Source organism: Amphiprion ocellaris, chromosome 21, assembly GCF_022539595.1.
Source record: "Amphiprion ocellaris isolate individual 3 ecotype Okinawa chromosome 21, ASM2253959v1, whole genome shotgun sequence".
Classification (NCBI taxonomy): domain Eukaryota; kingdom Metazoa; phylum Chordata; class Actinopteri; family Pomacentridae; genus Amphiprion; species Amphiprion ocellaris.
This window is the reverse complement of record NC_072786.1, coordinates 6,079,171-6,094,571: the sequence shown is the minus strand read 5'-3', so window position 1 is coordinate 6,094,571 and position 15,401 is coordinate 6,079,171. Positions and strand designations below refer to the sequence as shown.

General features: G+C 39.8%; 1 protein-coding gene across 1 annotated transcript; it reads right to left on the bottom strand.

The window, feature by feature from the left end:
* Window positions 1–487: 487 nt before the first annotated feature.
* On the bottom strand, window positions 488–13,387 carry LOC111584035 (G1/S-specific cyclin-D2). Its single transcript, XM_023293287.3, has 5 exons — window positions 12,965–13,387; window positions 11,878–12,093; window positions 7,796–7,955; window positions 5,666–5,814; window positions 488–3,334 (listed from the first exon to the last, which is right to left on the bottom strand). Exons 1-5 carry the CDS (start codon window positions 13,157–13,159, stop codon window positions 3,170–3,172), a joined length of 885 nt encoding a protein of 294 aa, XP_023149055.1. The 5' UTR covers window positions 13,160–13,387; the 3' UTR covers window positions 488–3,169.
* Window positions 13,388–15,401: the final 2,014 nt, after the last annotated feature.

Genomic DNA, 15,401 nt, shown 5'->3' with positions numbered 1-15,401 from the left:
AGGTCCTGCCTCATCAGTGCCATCAACACCTGTGCATCAGGACAACACTGATCATTGTCTTGGGTGGATGGAGAAAAAAGGGGTTGCTACTAGCCTGGCTGTAAGGGTATAGCAAAAGTGCAGTGTTCAAAGTGTACCTATGCTTCACTGCTGAGAACAACTGCTTCATGAATTTACATAAGCAGTGAGTCTGTTTATAGGCATATTAATTCCAATAGGTTGTTCCACAATGGTACAATGTTGCCTTCAATGTATATTTTGAATTTTTTTTTTTTTTGTTTTTAGATTGTGTCTGTCTATTCTTTGACCAGAAAACACTCCAAGCATTTTTTCCCAACTGACATTACAATGTGTACCAGAGGGTGAAGAAATGTCTTATATGGTGCAGTTTCTAGTGATATATTCGCCCTCTGGTGGCAGAAGAGGTGTAAGAGCTCACAAAATTAACGGAGCCTACACAGAAGAAGACAAAAATAAAGCAGCCACGTGATTTTAGCCAATTTATTGAAGACAAATTGTTGAGGTACACTATGTGGTTGCACACGAGGACAGTGGGAGAGGAGTTTGGATTAACAACCACACTTAACAATGATAAAACATTCTCAAGGTTTAAACTTTAAATGGGTACCTCAAAACCCCTTTATTTTAATGAACTAATCAAAATTTATCAATGAACCTCCAAGTAGGAAAAAAACTTTTTTTTTGTCTTTCCGATACATGTATGACATACAGTATATGCTGTTTTTGACTTAGCACCAGATGCATGAAATTTAAAGTAGGTTCTTAGAACTGCTCGGTGGAATCTGGTGTCTGACATTTCTTGTTTTGAAGAGTAGAAGTACCACACTTCTTCTCATCCAGACAGAAACCGTGAAACCCGTCCAAAAAATAATTAAGAGTGAAGTCAATGTGTGTGTGTGATGTCAAGTGTGATGAGGTAATGATGAGATGGGCTCTCGCTCTATCCGTCCAAATTAACCTGAGGTACACAAACATTACAAAGAAGCAGCAAGAATATGAAAGAATATAAAGATACAAATGAAACAATAAAAGAATAAAACATGCTAATCAAAGAGATCGGCAAACACGAGTACTTCCAGTCCCGCACCAAAACTGTGTTACGTTCCCTCCGGTACATATACAACAGAAAAGCCATGTTACATATACAAAATTTCATAATATAGCAGCACACAAGTGAATGACAATAAGGCATCTTTGTGTAAGACTAGAAAAGAAAAGCTTCATAGCAGCAAGAGAATGACGTATATAATCTATCTTACTTTGGAATTATCTCTTTCAAATTATAAACAAAACCTGTAATTGCATAAACATTTTTCTGCTTAAAGCATTTTTTTTTGGAGAAAAAAATATTTGGCTTTTTGCACAGTCGAACATGCATGAATACAGTTTAGAAACTACATTTCAGTTCTAAAGTGTAATGAGGAATTCAAGCACTTCTGCTCAACAAGAAATTGGTTATATACACGTGTAAAACACACAAATGGCAGTTTTAAAACCTCAGAGAGCGGTGTACATAAAAAGAACACAAAATGAACAACAATATGCAGGACACAGTATGTAACTTTTTGAAAGAACTATTGGGATGGGTGGCTATGAATCGAAAAAAAAATTCAAGTTCAAGGTTAAATAATCGCACTGAAGTCTACACGTGACTTGGCTTTTCTTAGTTTATATACTATTATACTACAACACCGATTATCCTATGTCTACTCACCTGTAGGGGCGTAGCTTTCAAGACAACGTGCGTTACCCCCATGGGAATCCAGCCCAGAAAAAAATCAAATAACTTAAAGAAAAACTAAAAAAAAAAAAAAAAAAAAGACCCCCAAAACCTACTGAACTCTCCTCAACCACCATCCCCTTACCAATCTTAAGGAGTGTGTTTTAAAAGTGCATCGATATTGTTCTAAGTCGCCCTCTCTGTAAAAAGCTAAATGGTAAAATTGATAACAGGAGAAACTGCAGCACACATGAACCGGACGTCACCTCGGATCATTTCTCCTCCTGCGTGTCACTCAAGTATCGTGCAACTGCAGAAACATCATAAAGCTAAAAATGAACTTCCCCCACTGTTTCGTTATCATTCATCAATCCAGCCTTCTTACATTTTCCAACCACTTTGCACATTCCTTCTCATTTTTTTCCCAAAATCCTCTCTGGAAGCCCTTCAACCTGCTTACGTTTCCTCTCAAACTTGGTAAAAACTTTCCAAATCTCCATTTTCTCTGGTAACGTGACATCAGCTAGCTGAGGCTGAAATATCCTCCAAACCAACTACTGAACACTCTTAAACTGCTCTCTAACATGTATGAGCTACACCACAAACAGAACAACGTGGCCTCACTGAATTCAAATACATGTACGTACAGTCCTGTTAACACTCGGGTCTGTGGAGTCTGCAGTGGAATCGAGCAGTTTTCAGGCAGAAGTCACTGCTCCAGACCTCTAACCATCTTCATGCCCTTGCTCTGTGAGCAGGCCCAGCCCACTCCTAGCCAGAACTTCTCTGCATAAATAGTAAGCAGTGCTACAGGTGCACAGTATGATAGACAGAGCGGCTAGCAGCAGTAGCGCTCCTCTGGCTGGATATCAGCTTAGTATAATTGACATGTACTGTATTATCAGCATTTCAATCACTGCTATACGGACTTTCAAACGAGGAAAATCCCATTAAAACTGTAAATTGATAACTGTTTGGTAAAGATGGTTAAAGAGTAACATAACTATATGCTCGCTAAATATACATTATTTATCATATTTATTTTTGCTAGGTTGTATCAAAAAAAAGTATATTTCATATAATTATGCTTTTTTTTCAAGTATGAAAAATATATTCAGGTTTCCGCTCTAGGAACCTAAGGCACTATCAAGTTTTCAAGAATTTACCTTTTTTTTTTTTTTTTTTTAAATAGCTTGTTTGATTACATGTGGCCCGTACAAAAGTTGAAAGTACACCCAGCCAGGTGTGAATGGGGCAAAAAGGAAAAAAAACTAGAAATTTCTTAATATCTAAAAGTTCATAGATTGTCACACCATCACTCGAGGGGCGACCTGATGTAGATTCTGGCAGCTCAGGGCGCCTCACTCCCGTCAGTTCATTGGTAGGCGGCAGGCACGAGTGCTGTGTGAGTCAGGTGGCAATGGGAGTTCATAAGTTGACATCACGCACATCTGTGGGTGTGCTGGACTGGTCTTGCTGCTCCCTCGCCTTGTTGCCGGCTCTGATGCCGGTCTCCTGCCGGTACTGCTGCCCCTGCTGCAGGCTGGTGGCCAGCACACGCTCTATTTGCTCCTGGCAAGCCCTCAAACAGTCCTGGAACAAAAAGGATCAGCAGTGGTTAAACATACACACCTCCATCGGGTCTGAGACACATAACCCTCTCAAAGCCAGAATAGTTTTTGCATGCAGTGAGTTGCACCATTCAAGGTATCATGGAGCCACATTTTTCATTTTAACAAAGTAGAAAGCTGCTAGGGAGTCAAAGTAGAAGAATAATCTAACGTGTGTCCATAAAGTTTGACAAATCTTTACAAAGCAGCACACAAAATATCATCACAAAAGTTTTTAAAGGTATTAAAAAATAACATTTTACTATTTCTACACACAAACAAAACACTGAAGAAATAAAACCACAATACAGTCTGACATTTAAGTGACTGTACTGTGCCTTTTACACTGGAATTTAAAGTATGTAATTGTAAATCACTGATAATATTAAACAGTCAGGGATTCAAAGAATTTAAATGGCCTAAAGACATAAATAAAACACTGCATGAACGACACTTTCAAATGATTTCTCAGCAACGTTCAATAGCTAGAAATAAAACTGCGCAATCTTTTCACAGACAAATATACAGACAGCAGAGGCTTGAATCAATACACCTGTATGCAAACACTAGCGTGCAAAATGCTGACATTTCTGGTGCATTCAACATGCAAGTTGTTTAACAGCTTTGGTCACATGCATGGCATACCAGCAGGGACTTATGTGTGTTGAGGTAGGTGGTCCTGTCTGCATCATGACCAGAACAATGGGTACCAGCAGACTCCACTAAACACAAAACCAAGCAGCGAGCTGCACGGTGGGCACAGGAATCCTCTGACACGAGACGTGTGCATGTCTGAGCTATGACCGAATCAGGGAGGGAGGGAGTCCGGGGGGCCCTGGAAGACCTCTGGGGTCTATCGGGGAGTAGATAAGCAGATCTGAAACTCTGGACTCCCTTCCTCCACCTCCCCCCTCGTGGGTTTACAGCACGGTCAATCCCATGTGGAGGTCTAGAGGAAATAGCTTTGACCTACTGCACTCTGACCTCCTGAGTTTGGGTGTAAAACAGAATATAGGACAGTAGGACCGGATGTTTTTGGACAACTTTTCTTATGAAAGGGGATCCTCTTTCTGTCTCCGTCCCCCCTGCAGGTCTGTGTGGAAGATGTGGGAGGTCTGCCTCCCTGAGCCGGCTGCAGGACTCTTAAAGAATGAGCCGCAGCTCGCAAAGAGGCCAACATTCCTTTAAAATGTACGAATAATTGGAACCCGATGGGCTGCAGTCGGAGCGCCTGTTGTGACGGCTGGGTCGCGGGGCCCACATCACCATGGCAACGCAACCACAAGCTAAGAGGCAACAGTGTTGGTTCTGTGGCTTTTCTGGATTTCTGCACTGAACTGTTGCTGTGTATCACAAAATATTCTGACAATGAATGTATACATATGGTATATGTAGTGTTTATTTAATTAGCGTGATGTAATTCTTTGTAGTTATGATGCCTTTTCTGATTGATAACAGTTGAACTTTCAGATGTAAATATTTAAATGCACTTCACAGACATCACTCTATATCTTTCCCAGTGTATGCATAGAGTAAAACGGAACTGATCAACTATACACTCTGAATTTTTAGTTAATGAATTTGTCCAGAGGTCCATTCACTCTCTCTATATTTACAACACACCATGTGCATAAAGTCTCAAATTACTGCTTTCTTGACACTGATGAACTATAAAAATATCATTATAATGGCATGTCCAGTTTATGACAAAGACCCATATGCTCCCATTGTAATCATTTCCATTATGTGTATATACAGTACAAATCTCAAAATGCTATTATTGCATATAGTACATAAGCTTTAAATGAGTTCATTGTGAGTGTGAAGCCGTATTGCTTCATGCTGCAGTATTTTAAAGCTCAGTAGAAGCTGGTTTGTCTGCAGGTACGATGACAGTTTGGATAAGTTAATGCTTCTTTACTGGAAAAGATCTTCTCGTCTTCATCACAAACGTATTCCTCCACCAGGAGGGGCACACAGCTAAAGTGGGAGCCATGCAAAGAAATTGCATGTGTCCTACCACAAGAATGTGGGCTCTGAGTTTTAAGAAGACATTCCCTCTGCCGCTGCTCTTTATAGCAGCAGTCTGGCTCCCCAGCCAAGAGCCAAAAGCTCCCTCTCCCTCTCTCCATGAAAGTAAATAGCTTCAGTCTGCCACTACTGAAGTCATCGCTGTTGTTTACTAAAGAGCCTTTTATGCTGCTGTCGTGAGATGTTGCAATGATTGCTATGAACAATGCATTGCTATGTAGCACTTAAGCTATTGAGTAAATTACTTCTGGCATGTATAAATTTCCTCCGCTATGGTACTCACCACCTCGGTGTTGGTGATCTTGGCCAGCAGGTCTGTCAGGTTGTCTCGACTCAGCCTCTGGTCATTGTGGTCCAGCTGCAGGCCACAGACAGCAGCTCCCATGCTGCCAGTGGCAATCATGGAAGGAGGGTTCATGGCGAGGCGGTCATCTGGTGAAGGAAGAGTATTAATGTGTGATTATGCAAGCAGCAGCTTTAGGCCACAGCGTCAGAAATCACATTTTTACTGTGACATAAAGAGAAACATCACTGAAATCAGCCCAGAGGAAGGATGAGAGATGCATGAGTGGTGAAAACATCTGAATCATCTCCAATACGCATGCTCCACAGCTGAACCCGATTTTCCCACAGTCTGGATTTCAGCAGACGTAGCAGCACGGTGGAACCTGTGTGGTTTCTTTCATAGAAACGTCAGCTCTGATTAGAAAAGCAGAGCAGGAATCCTCCTACTCGCCGGGCAATGAGTTCCAGGCATGACTCCCTTCGGTCCGTTTCCAAGTCCAAAAGACTTAAGCGACAACAGGCCTGGATGGAGGAGGCGGAAGAGGAGGTGGCCGTGGAGAGGATTGCAAGGAAAGCCAGCACCGAGTACTGAGACTGAATTAATCCTTTTTAAGCGATTTCAGTTTCACCTGTGCAGTTATCTAATGTGATCACTAGAAGTCCTCCAAAGTGGTGTTAAAGCTGCTAGTATGCTTTTCAGACATGCTTGTCGGATGGAACACCTCCGCCTAATATTTCTAATGTCGGATTAGAAGGAGATTGTGTCCACTTTGGTAGCTTTCTGAAACCAACAATTTGACATTCATGCCGGCATCATATTGTGATCTGCCAGATCCTAACAAACCTCCTCAGTGTCTCCATACATGTACATGGCAGGGAACTGGCATACGATGGCTAAGAGCTAACCGGGTCCAATCCACTTTGCCAATCCAGCCCAGTTCAGGCCAGTCCTGGTGGCCTGATAGCTCTGATTAAACCCGAGAGAGGAGCCTGCTTCGCTACACCCATCTTCTCCTCCAGGGAGCAGCTGTCCATAGGAGGAGCTCCTCCAATATAAGAATAACATCTCAACTCCATATAAAACTCCAAACATTTACATTACTGCATGACCACAGCAGGCCTCCTTTTTTTTCCACTGTGGCTGCTTTGTGCTTGGATATAAGCAGCTGCTTATGAATAGCAGAAGCAACCACTGAAACACACCCAAATATATATATATATATATATAAAAGAAGTGTGACACTAAAACTGTGCTTAACAGGGCATGAAACTCATTGAAGGAGCCAATGGTTCCAATAACTAGCTCTAGTAAACAAGAGCTTATAGGCCAGATCTGACCACACTGATGTTTGTGAGGAATTTCATTGCACCCAAGTGACCTCCTTTGTTCTATTTCCTTCATTGAATTAGCTAAAAGGAGGAAGGAGATGAAAGGCAGCCTTGTGACACAGCAGTCCTGGAAATTATGTGTATTAGGTGATGCTACAGTAGTATTTCTGTCCAGGATATGAAAATATTAGAGGGATTCCTCGTAGAGGCAAAGGAATGCCATGAAAATTCACCTAGGGAGAGGCCTGAGGGGACATCTGAGTTTGTTCCAGAGTCTCCAGAGTTTATTTTGGACATGAGGCCGGGATGGGAGGAGGAAGGAAGATCACTGGATCAGTGCCCTGACTTTTTAAACCTGGAAGCTTCCTTGTCAACAAACAACGCCGGTGGAGTAGCGCAGGAGTTCAGCTGCACCTGAGTCACTCAGCACAATGCCTGGATGTTGCAGTAAAAGTTCTAGCATGATACAATCGCGATCATTACCAGCGTGTGTGGCTAATCTAAACACAGCGCTGATAGGAGTTTTCCCAGGCTCTCGGCAGAGAAACGTGCATGACCACTTTAAGCAGCTTTTAGCAGCTGTGAAGAGAAAAAACCCACTTACAGGCTGTGGAAAGACTAGAAAGTGGATAAGGCAGCCAGTAGAGAAGAAAGAGGTCACAGATGACTCACGATGGGAGAATGTTTGTGTGTGTGGGAATATTCTGGTGGATGTAGGAATAACAGGGCAGCAAACAGAGCATGTGAGTGAGCAGATGAATCGGAAAAAGGCACATGAAGTGATACGAAGCTGTGTTACCTGTGGCACAAAGGGCGATGAACGTCTGCGTGTGTTTGCGCACCATCACCAGCTTGTCTTTGGGAAGGGGCAGCCTGCGAATGATGTGCTCTATAAAATCATTGGGGATAACCGAGGCCATGTTCCACTTCAACTTCCCCAGTACAACCAGTTCCCAGTCCTAAAGCAGAGAGAAGATGTGTCAGTCACTTCCAGTTCTGTTTCTTAGCTAAATCTAGTCAGTCAGGGGGTTAAATGGCTCGCTGCCATGCCTCCATTGACCGTGACAAAGATCACAGTCCGTCCCTTTCCCCCAGAGGAAATGGCTCTGTAAGAAGAGCAACATTTCTTCACTTTATCTCTCCTCGCTGTATCTTATTATCTGCGTGCCTTTTTCATTGCTCGCATCCTTTGTGTTCATATCGCCGGCATGTGACAAGCTTTGCCCCGCTTAGAGGCCCTGCCAATGAGACAGCTAGCCCCTTCCTTCCTGTCACAAGCCTCAAACAGCCACAGTGAGTTTGCACTGCACAGGCAGCAGCACCGAGATGACTCCTAATACACTGAGTGTTTGCAGCAGCATTTAATTTCCTGTTTGTGTTAATTCTTAGTATTCAGAACCAATCACCTTACTAATGTTTCACTGAGTGTCTCCAAAAAGTGTTCAGAAACACTAACAGCTGATGAAGCTTTTCCAAACTCTCAATCAACCAATCAAAGTGCTGGAAGGTTTCATTAAGTTTTGCTTAGCCAGTTTAATGACAATACTTTCACATGTCAAGACAGAGAATATTAATACGGACCTGTGAGTTAACATTATGATGTGTCACTACATGCTGTACTTTAAATTTGTTTGTGAATGGAAAACAGTGCATTCACAAATGACCATTTGAACATGTCCTGTTATATCTATAAACTGGAGTTTTGATATTTTTTTCATCAACCTGGTAAATAACTGTAAGTCCTACTATCATAAAGCATCAGCATAAACTCTTACACATTTTATGATGGTTCAACTTTAAAACCTAGGTTTCCCCTGATGCATTAAAAACGAGTTAACTGAAGATAAAGAATTCACAAACTTATCTCATGAGCTGTGAAATTGTCAACTTAAATCAACTTTTACTTTACATAAAGTGCTCCTGCGAGACACACTTTACCAGAGTTCATTATTCTATGTTAATTGTATGTTAAAGATGCAGCGAAGTTTCCATATTGTCTGTTTCTGAGCTAAAATCAATTGCAATTTTATTTGAAATTCAAACGTGTCACTTCAAAATCAATATGTATTTAGAAAGAAAAAATCATGGACATATTCTAACATTTTTCTACCATTTTGGAAGTTACAGTCAGCTATATAATCTTCAAGCAGAAGTGCTAACTATCTCCGCAATGTTTGCATGGGCCCATGAATACTAGCAGCATGTATTTAACTATTGGTAACAAATTAGAGTCTTACTTCACTCCAAGTACACCCAAAAGTGCTGCACAAGCAGCATCGCAATGCACAAAAGACAGGTGAGACCAAGACCAAGACTGTTGACGACACTCAACAACTTCGAACACAAAACCTTAAAGCTGCACGATGACACCTCGCAGCACAAACTCCTGCATTGTCTAAAAAACAGATTCCTGTTCACACAAGTTCTGGTCATTAGGAGAGCGCAAGCCTGTTAACCACATTTAACAAGGCAGGTCAAAAGAGGAGATGCCTTTTATTATTTCAAATCATAAATTCTTGTCTGGAAGAAAAACAGGCAACTAAGAAAGCACTATTATGTATTTCAATTTAGCCCTTGTTTCCTCTGTATTCCTGACCATCTGTCTTTGATCAGAGTTTTACACTTTATTCCACATGAAACACCGCCACACTTTATCTTGTGTAAATATCTGTCTCTTAATTTCATTTTACAATAATAATATAATAACAATACTGTGGTCGTATCCGATGGTAAAGGCATTTGAAACATTTCTAGGACAACACACATTCCTTTTTTTGATGTTTGCGGAAGTGGTGCCACCAAATCTGGTTGTGGTGTTACGATGTGACAGACACGGTGGCACTGGTGTAAAACTTCAGTCTGGAGTCTTGTGTTTTCTTCAGATTACCAAAAAAGGGGCTTAAGTCTAAAATACTGCATGCTTGAAAGTCTCCTAATATGTTGGTGTCGGGGAATTTGATGTTCACAAGTTGAGCTGAGCTTAAATCAATAAAATGCAAATACTAAGATTATGTGATTTCACTAAATTCCTGTATCGTGTTTTACACTGTAGGTGAGTAAGGGCTTCAAAGTTGAAGATGAGCCCGGATTCACTCTGTGTAATTTGACTATGCTCATATATGGGGAGGAAAAAGAAGATAGAAGGTTGATTCCAGTGCATGAGGCCCAGAGAGCAGACATGTTGATACAGAAACCTCACGTTAATCAACTACAAAAAAACTAAAGTGAACTAAAACTATTCTGCATAGTGATTAATAAACACACAGATTTCAGCTTTTCACCTCCCACTATGTCGAGGTGTCACCAAAAAGCAAACGTAGTAAACAGCAAAACCCCAACGCTTGTCAGGGACAGTCCCCTCCGTCACGAAACGCTTATCTACCATCTGAAATGTCACCCATCATTCACATTTGCGTGGGTTTCCTGAACATAACCTGCGATATACAGACCTCTCTTCGCCCTATTTTAGCCCGAGTGCAATTGTGAGATTGTGAGACGAATGAGGCGGAGGTTTGCTGTCGTACGCTCACTTCCTGGACAGCTGCCTGACTAAACCTCACCCCTTTAAACTTCTCTCCTCCAGCTGAAGCAGCAGCAGCAGCGAGTTCATTACAAGGAAAAGATGCTACATCTTTCACAAGCTCCTGCTGCCTGCTCTGGTGCATCCTGGGAGGATATCCAGGAATCTGGAGTCGTACGACAATCTGGAGCATCAAACGGGACTCGACAGCTGCAGGCAAAGCAGGAGGATGTATAGAGATCACATGGAGCAGTTTAACCGAAATAAAAAACATGTTTAACCTCAACATGTGCACTGGTCCAGAACTGATATAATGAGCTGATTTATGGTTGACCTACTAACAATTAGTCATTTAAGTTTTTTTTTTTAATTTCTTAGCAGGGAAGATCTATTGTTTTACTTTACGGGCGCAAGTAACAATTATTTTGTCAATAAAATGTCAGAAAACATTGAAAAAAACACTTTTAAATGTTGTTTTTGATGCCTGACGATGGTCATAAACAAAAAGACATTCAATGTACCAAGACAGAAAAGCAGCAAATCGTGACGATGGGGAGATCTTTTGCATCTTTACTTGACTAATTCTGTATTTGCTCTTAAACAGAGAGCTGAATATCTCAGGATCATGAATCATCAACTGCAGTTTGACTTCATAGAAAACCTATTTGGCTGGTGAGGACCATGTGTTATCATCAGAAGGTCAAGAACAAGCTTGTATGTGGACTTAATCTGCGGATGTTTGGTTAATGAATCATCGGTTTTGGGCACACTCGGACAAAAACATTTAAAGACATCATCTTAGGCTCTAGCTGACTGCTTTTTGTTACTTTTTTTTTTTTTTTTGAACAGTTTTCTTACATGAGCAAATAAATGAAGAAGAAAACTAACTAATAAAACTTTCAAAAGCAGCTTTTCCATTTCCTGGTCAACAACTCACATTCTCGTCTTAAAGTTTGGCTAATAAGCCGCATGTTAGGAAGAAAGAATTTAAAGTAGTCTAGTGAATGTCGTTAAGTTCCGTTTGTTTAAGAACCACACAAACACAGGGAGCTTTTGAGCTTTTAACAGCATAATATTTTCTATATGTGACTGAAATACAGAGTGCTGCATGGTGTCCATATTCCTATGCTGCATAACTGGCACTAGATGGCATCACACCCCTCCTCAGCCCACATGGATCCCAAGAAAGATGTGGCTGTATTGTGTAGGGCTCCACTTATAAGGAAAATGGATACTTCCTGTGAAACCAATTCAGCTATTAGCGTTATAAAATCATCCAAAAATGTGACAGCATTTTTTTCTTCCCCCCATGAATGAATGAACGAATGAATGAATGGGACTTTTGAAATCCCATTTCTTACCAGCAGCTCCCGTGGTGTGATGGAGTTGTCTGTGTACATGCAAAGTTTCTCTGCTGATAGTGGCCTGCAGTCCTTTAGCTTGGAGGCCAGAAACATGCACACAGCTCCCAGAAGCTGCAAATAACTCTTTCTCGTGGGCATCACTGCTAAAAATCTGTCCAAATAATTAATGGCTAAAGGAAAGACGTCTTCATTACTCTTCTCCTCTTCACAAACCTGGAAAAAGAGAGAAATTCAACAAGAAAAGTGTTAGATTATGTGTAAAAATAACACAAATAGACAGACAAAACTGCACTGTTTACTTCAAAGCTTAGTTTAACATGAGTGGGATTTTTGCATACAGGTCTGTACTGTTAAATGAATCATTTTTTCACGTTTCTTTAGTGTGTGAAAAGCTGCCAAGTCAGGGCAAAGCAGAAACAAATTAGTTCAATAGGAAGTCTTTCAGCAAAAAACCCCCACCACCCCCCTTCCCCATTCAACTCCTCTTCCTTGTTGGGGCTTGCCTCATTTCAAAAAATATGTTTAAAAAATCAGGATAATCATATAGAAGCTTTACAAAGTGTGCAAAATGTCCACACGTTTTGCTAACACACTTTCCGACGGTTTTAAGCAGGTATAGTTTGCAAACAGTGGGTGATTTTCATGTTTAAAAATGAAAGTGTCTCTGCACTCATGGTGGCTGCCCTGCCTCGAGCATGAGTCACTTTTAAAAATTAATAATAATTATTCTGAGCGGAAAACATCGGGTTTTCGATCATGTAAATTAAGATTAGCTCGTCCTCTATCGCCTGGGCTAGCTCATTAGCAGAAAACACCGAGTTTGCAGCTGTTAACCAATGTAAATATCTAGCTAGGCTGTTTCTTTGAAGCTGAATTTTCTTCGTGGTGGAATTTCCGACTCTCCCACGCCTTTGTGAGTCATTCTCATTCAATTGTCAAACAGGTTAACTCTCCGTGGGCTAAAAACACTCAGTGCAGGAGGCGAAAGTAGCCTTTAAAAAAAAAAAAAAAAAAAGTGGCATTAAAAGTGGCGTTAGCTTAAAGCGATGAGGTTAGCACATCAATGCACAAAATGCCCACCAACCTCGTGCATCCAGCCCGCCACCATTCGTCTCATGTAGGGCTGAATATCCTTCTGGACCCGCTGGAAGTACGAGCACTGCGGTAAAAACCTGTCCTCGATAGTTAATAAACTTTGCAGCACTCTGTCATCATAGAGGATGTTTGGGTCCGGCTGGGCTCTCACGGCTGCGTCCGACTCCAGGCAGTAGAGCTCCATGACTCGGCCCCCCTGCTGCCCGCTTTTGTTCTTATGTTTGTCACTGAATTGTATATGTAAATATATATATATATACTTTTTAAATTTTTTTTTTTTAAAAAGAGAAATAAATAGTGTCACAATGTCTTCGACACCGGGCAGGAGGAGGAGAAGCGCCCAGGACGAAGCATGTGGCTGAAACTGCCGTGTTTGCTGCAGTCCTGCTGCCTCTCGGAGCTTCTTCCTCTGAGCTGCTGTTAATCCGCCGCAGTCACAGCTAAAGTTCCGGTAGTGCCTTTCACAATAAAAGTATCGACATCCGCCTGACTTCCTAGGTATTTTCCACAAAGCGAGTTTAGCAAATAAACCAGGCTTATTTCAATTAGTCTGACCTAATTTCAGGTTGTTTCGATTTCAGAAAGCAAATTCAACATACACTGTAGAAAAGCTACATTTTTAACAGCTTTTAATTTTTGCAAACTGTTTATTAACAGATTTTCCATGTTTCGTTACTTATAGATAACTATCGACATTCCAAAATAAAAAGGTATTCATATACACGTTAACTGTAAATAAGCCGGTCAAAATTGTGCATCATGACACCACTAACTCAAAAATCTGTATTTTTATGAATGGTAATATAACATTCAAACAATGATTTTTACTGTATTTAAATCAGCCAACAAAAAGAAAAAGAATTTATCTACGTTAACGTTTGAAAATGCGTCAAACGGTTCACAATGTCCACATCAAAAATGTATATTTTTATGAATAGTAACATAACAGTCAAACAACTATTCTTATTGTCTTTAAACCAACCAAGAATAGAAAAAAATGATTTATTTATATGTTAACGTTTAAATTGTGCCAAACGGTTCACAATGTCCACATCAAAAATCTGTATTATAATAAATAAAATTTTTTTCTCGTACAATGAGTAAACTAAAATTACACAGTTAGAAAAATATACTTTTAAATCTAAAATCACAGAAAAAAATCTTAATTTACATGCTAGCTGTAAAACCAACAAACAAAAAACTGTACACAATGTCCACATTAGAAATACATATTTTCAAAATATTAATTCACAGTTGTACAATGTGTGAGCGTACAGTTACTTAAATCAGATTAAAGTATCATTATTTTACATCACCTGTACAATTTGAGTTCAGAATCAAATGTGACTGTGTGTGATGTCAACTTATTTCCTCATTAAATGAATTCTTCATAATTACAGATGCATAAGAGTTAGTTTTGGATTATGTCACGTTATATACTTGTTGAAAAGATATTCATCATCAAGTTTTTTTCTTCACAATAAACAGGCCTTGGCTGTATCATGTGACTCTGCTTCTGCACAAAATGGGGCAATCACATGCCGCCTACTTCAGTGAAAACGGAACAGGTTGCTATAATACAGAGCTATGAGGAATATAAACATTTATTATAGTGCAAAGTACAGTTACTGTAAATGATGGAAGAGGAGAGTGCTGGTAGAAAATTGCTAATTGTGTAAATTAATACATTAATTTTGCAACTCAGTGCACTTTTAATGCTGCTGTTTACTTCTAACATGGCGTCTCAAAGTGAAATTACTTTCACTGAATATTCTCTATGATAAATGCATAAACAGACTTATTGATTTTCTATTCTGTGTTCTATGAGCTGCAGTTCCTGCAACGTAAAACAAATCAGGACCAAGCATGAAAACACATTTATGTATTTTCTGCATCACGCATGTGTTTTCTACTTAAACCTTTAACGAATTAGCCTTATTGGATGAACTTCAGCTGACCTTTGTGGAACCGTTTCAGCTCCAACTGAGTTGTTGAGTTCATTCAAGTCAAGTGTTGGACTTTAATCCCTGCTTTTCTTAACATGTTTTATGGAACAGGCCTACAGTGTTGCTACTCAGCCTCTTCACTTCCTTTGAATCATTAGTAATGATAATAATAATAATAATAATGATAATAATAATAATAATAATAATAATAATAATAATAATAATAATAATAATAATAATAATAATAATAATAATAATAATAATAATAATAATAATAATATAACAATAATAACAATAATAACAAAACAAAGATAATCCAAATTAGATTCAGAACATTAAGAACAAAGTGCCGCGGCATTAATAAGAACAAATGGCAAAATAAAGAACACAAAAACAATGGGCAGAAAAGTATTTTCAAACAGTGATGTATATAATTAAATAAATATGGCATGTGAAAGATAATATCTTCAAATACAAATG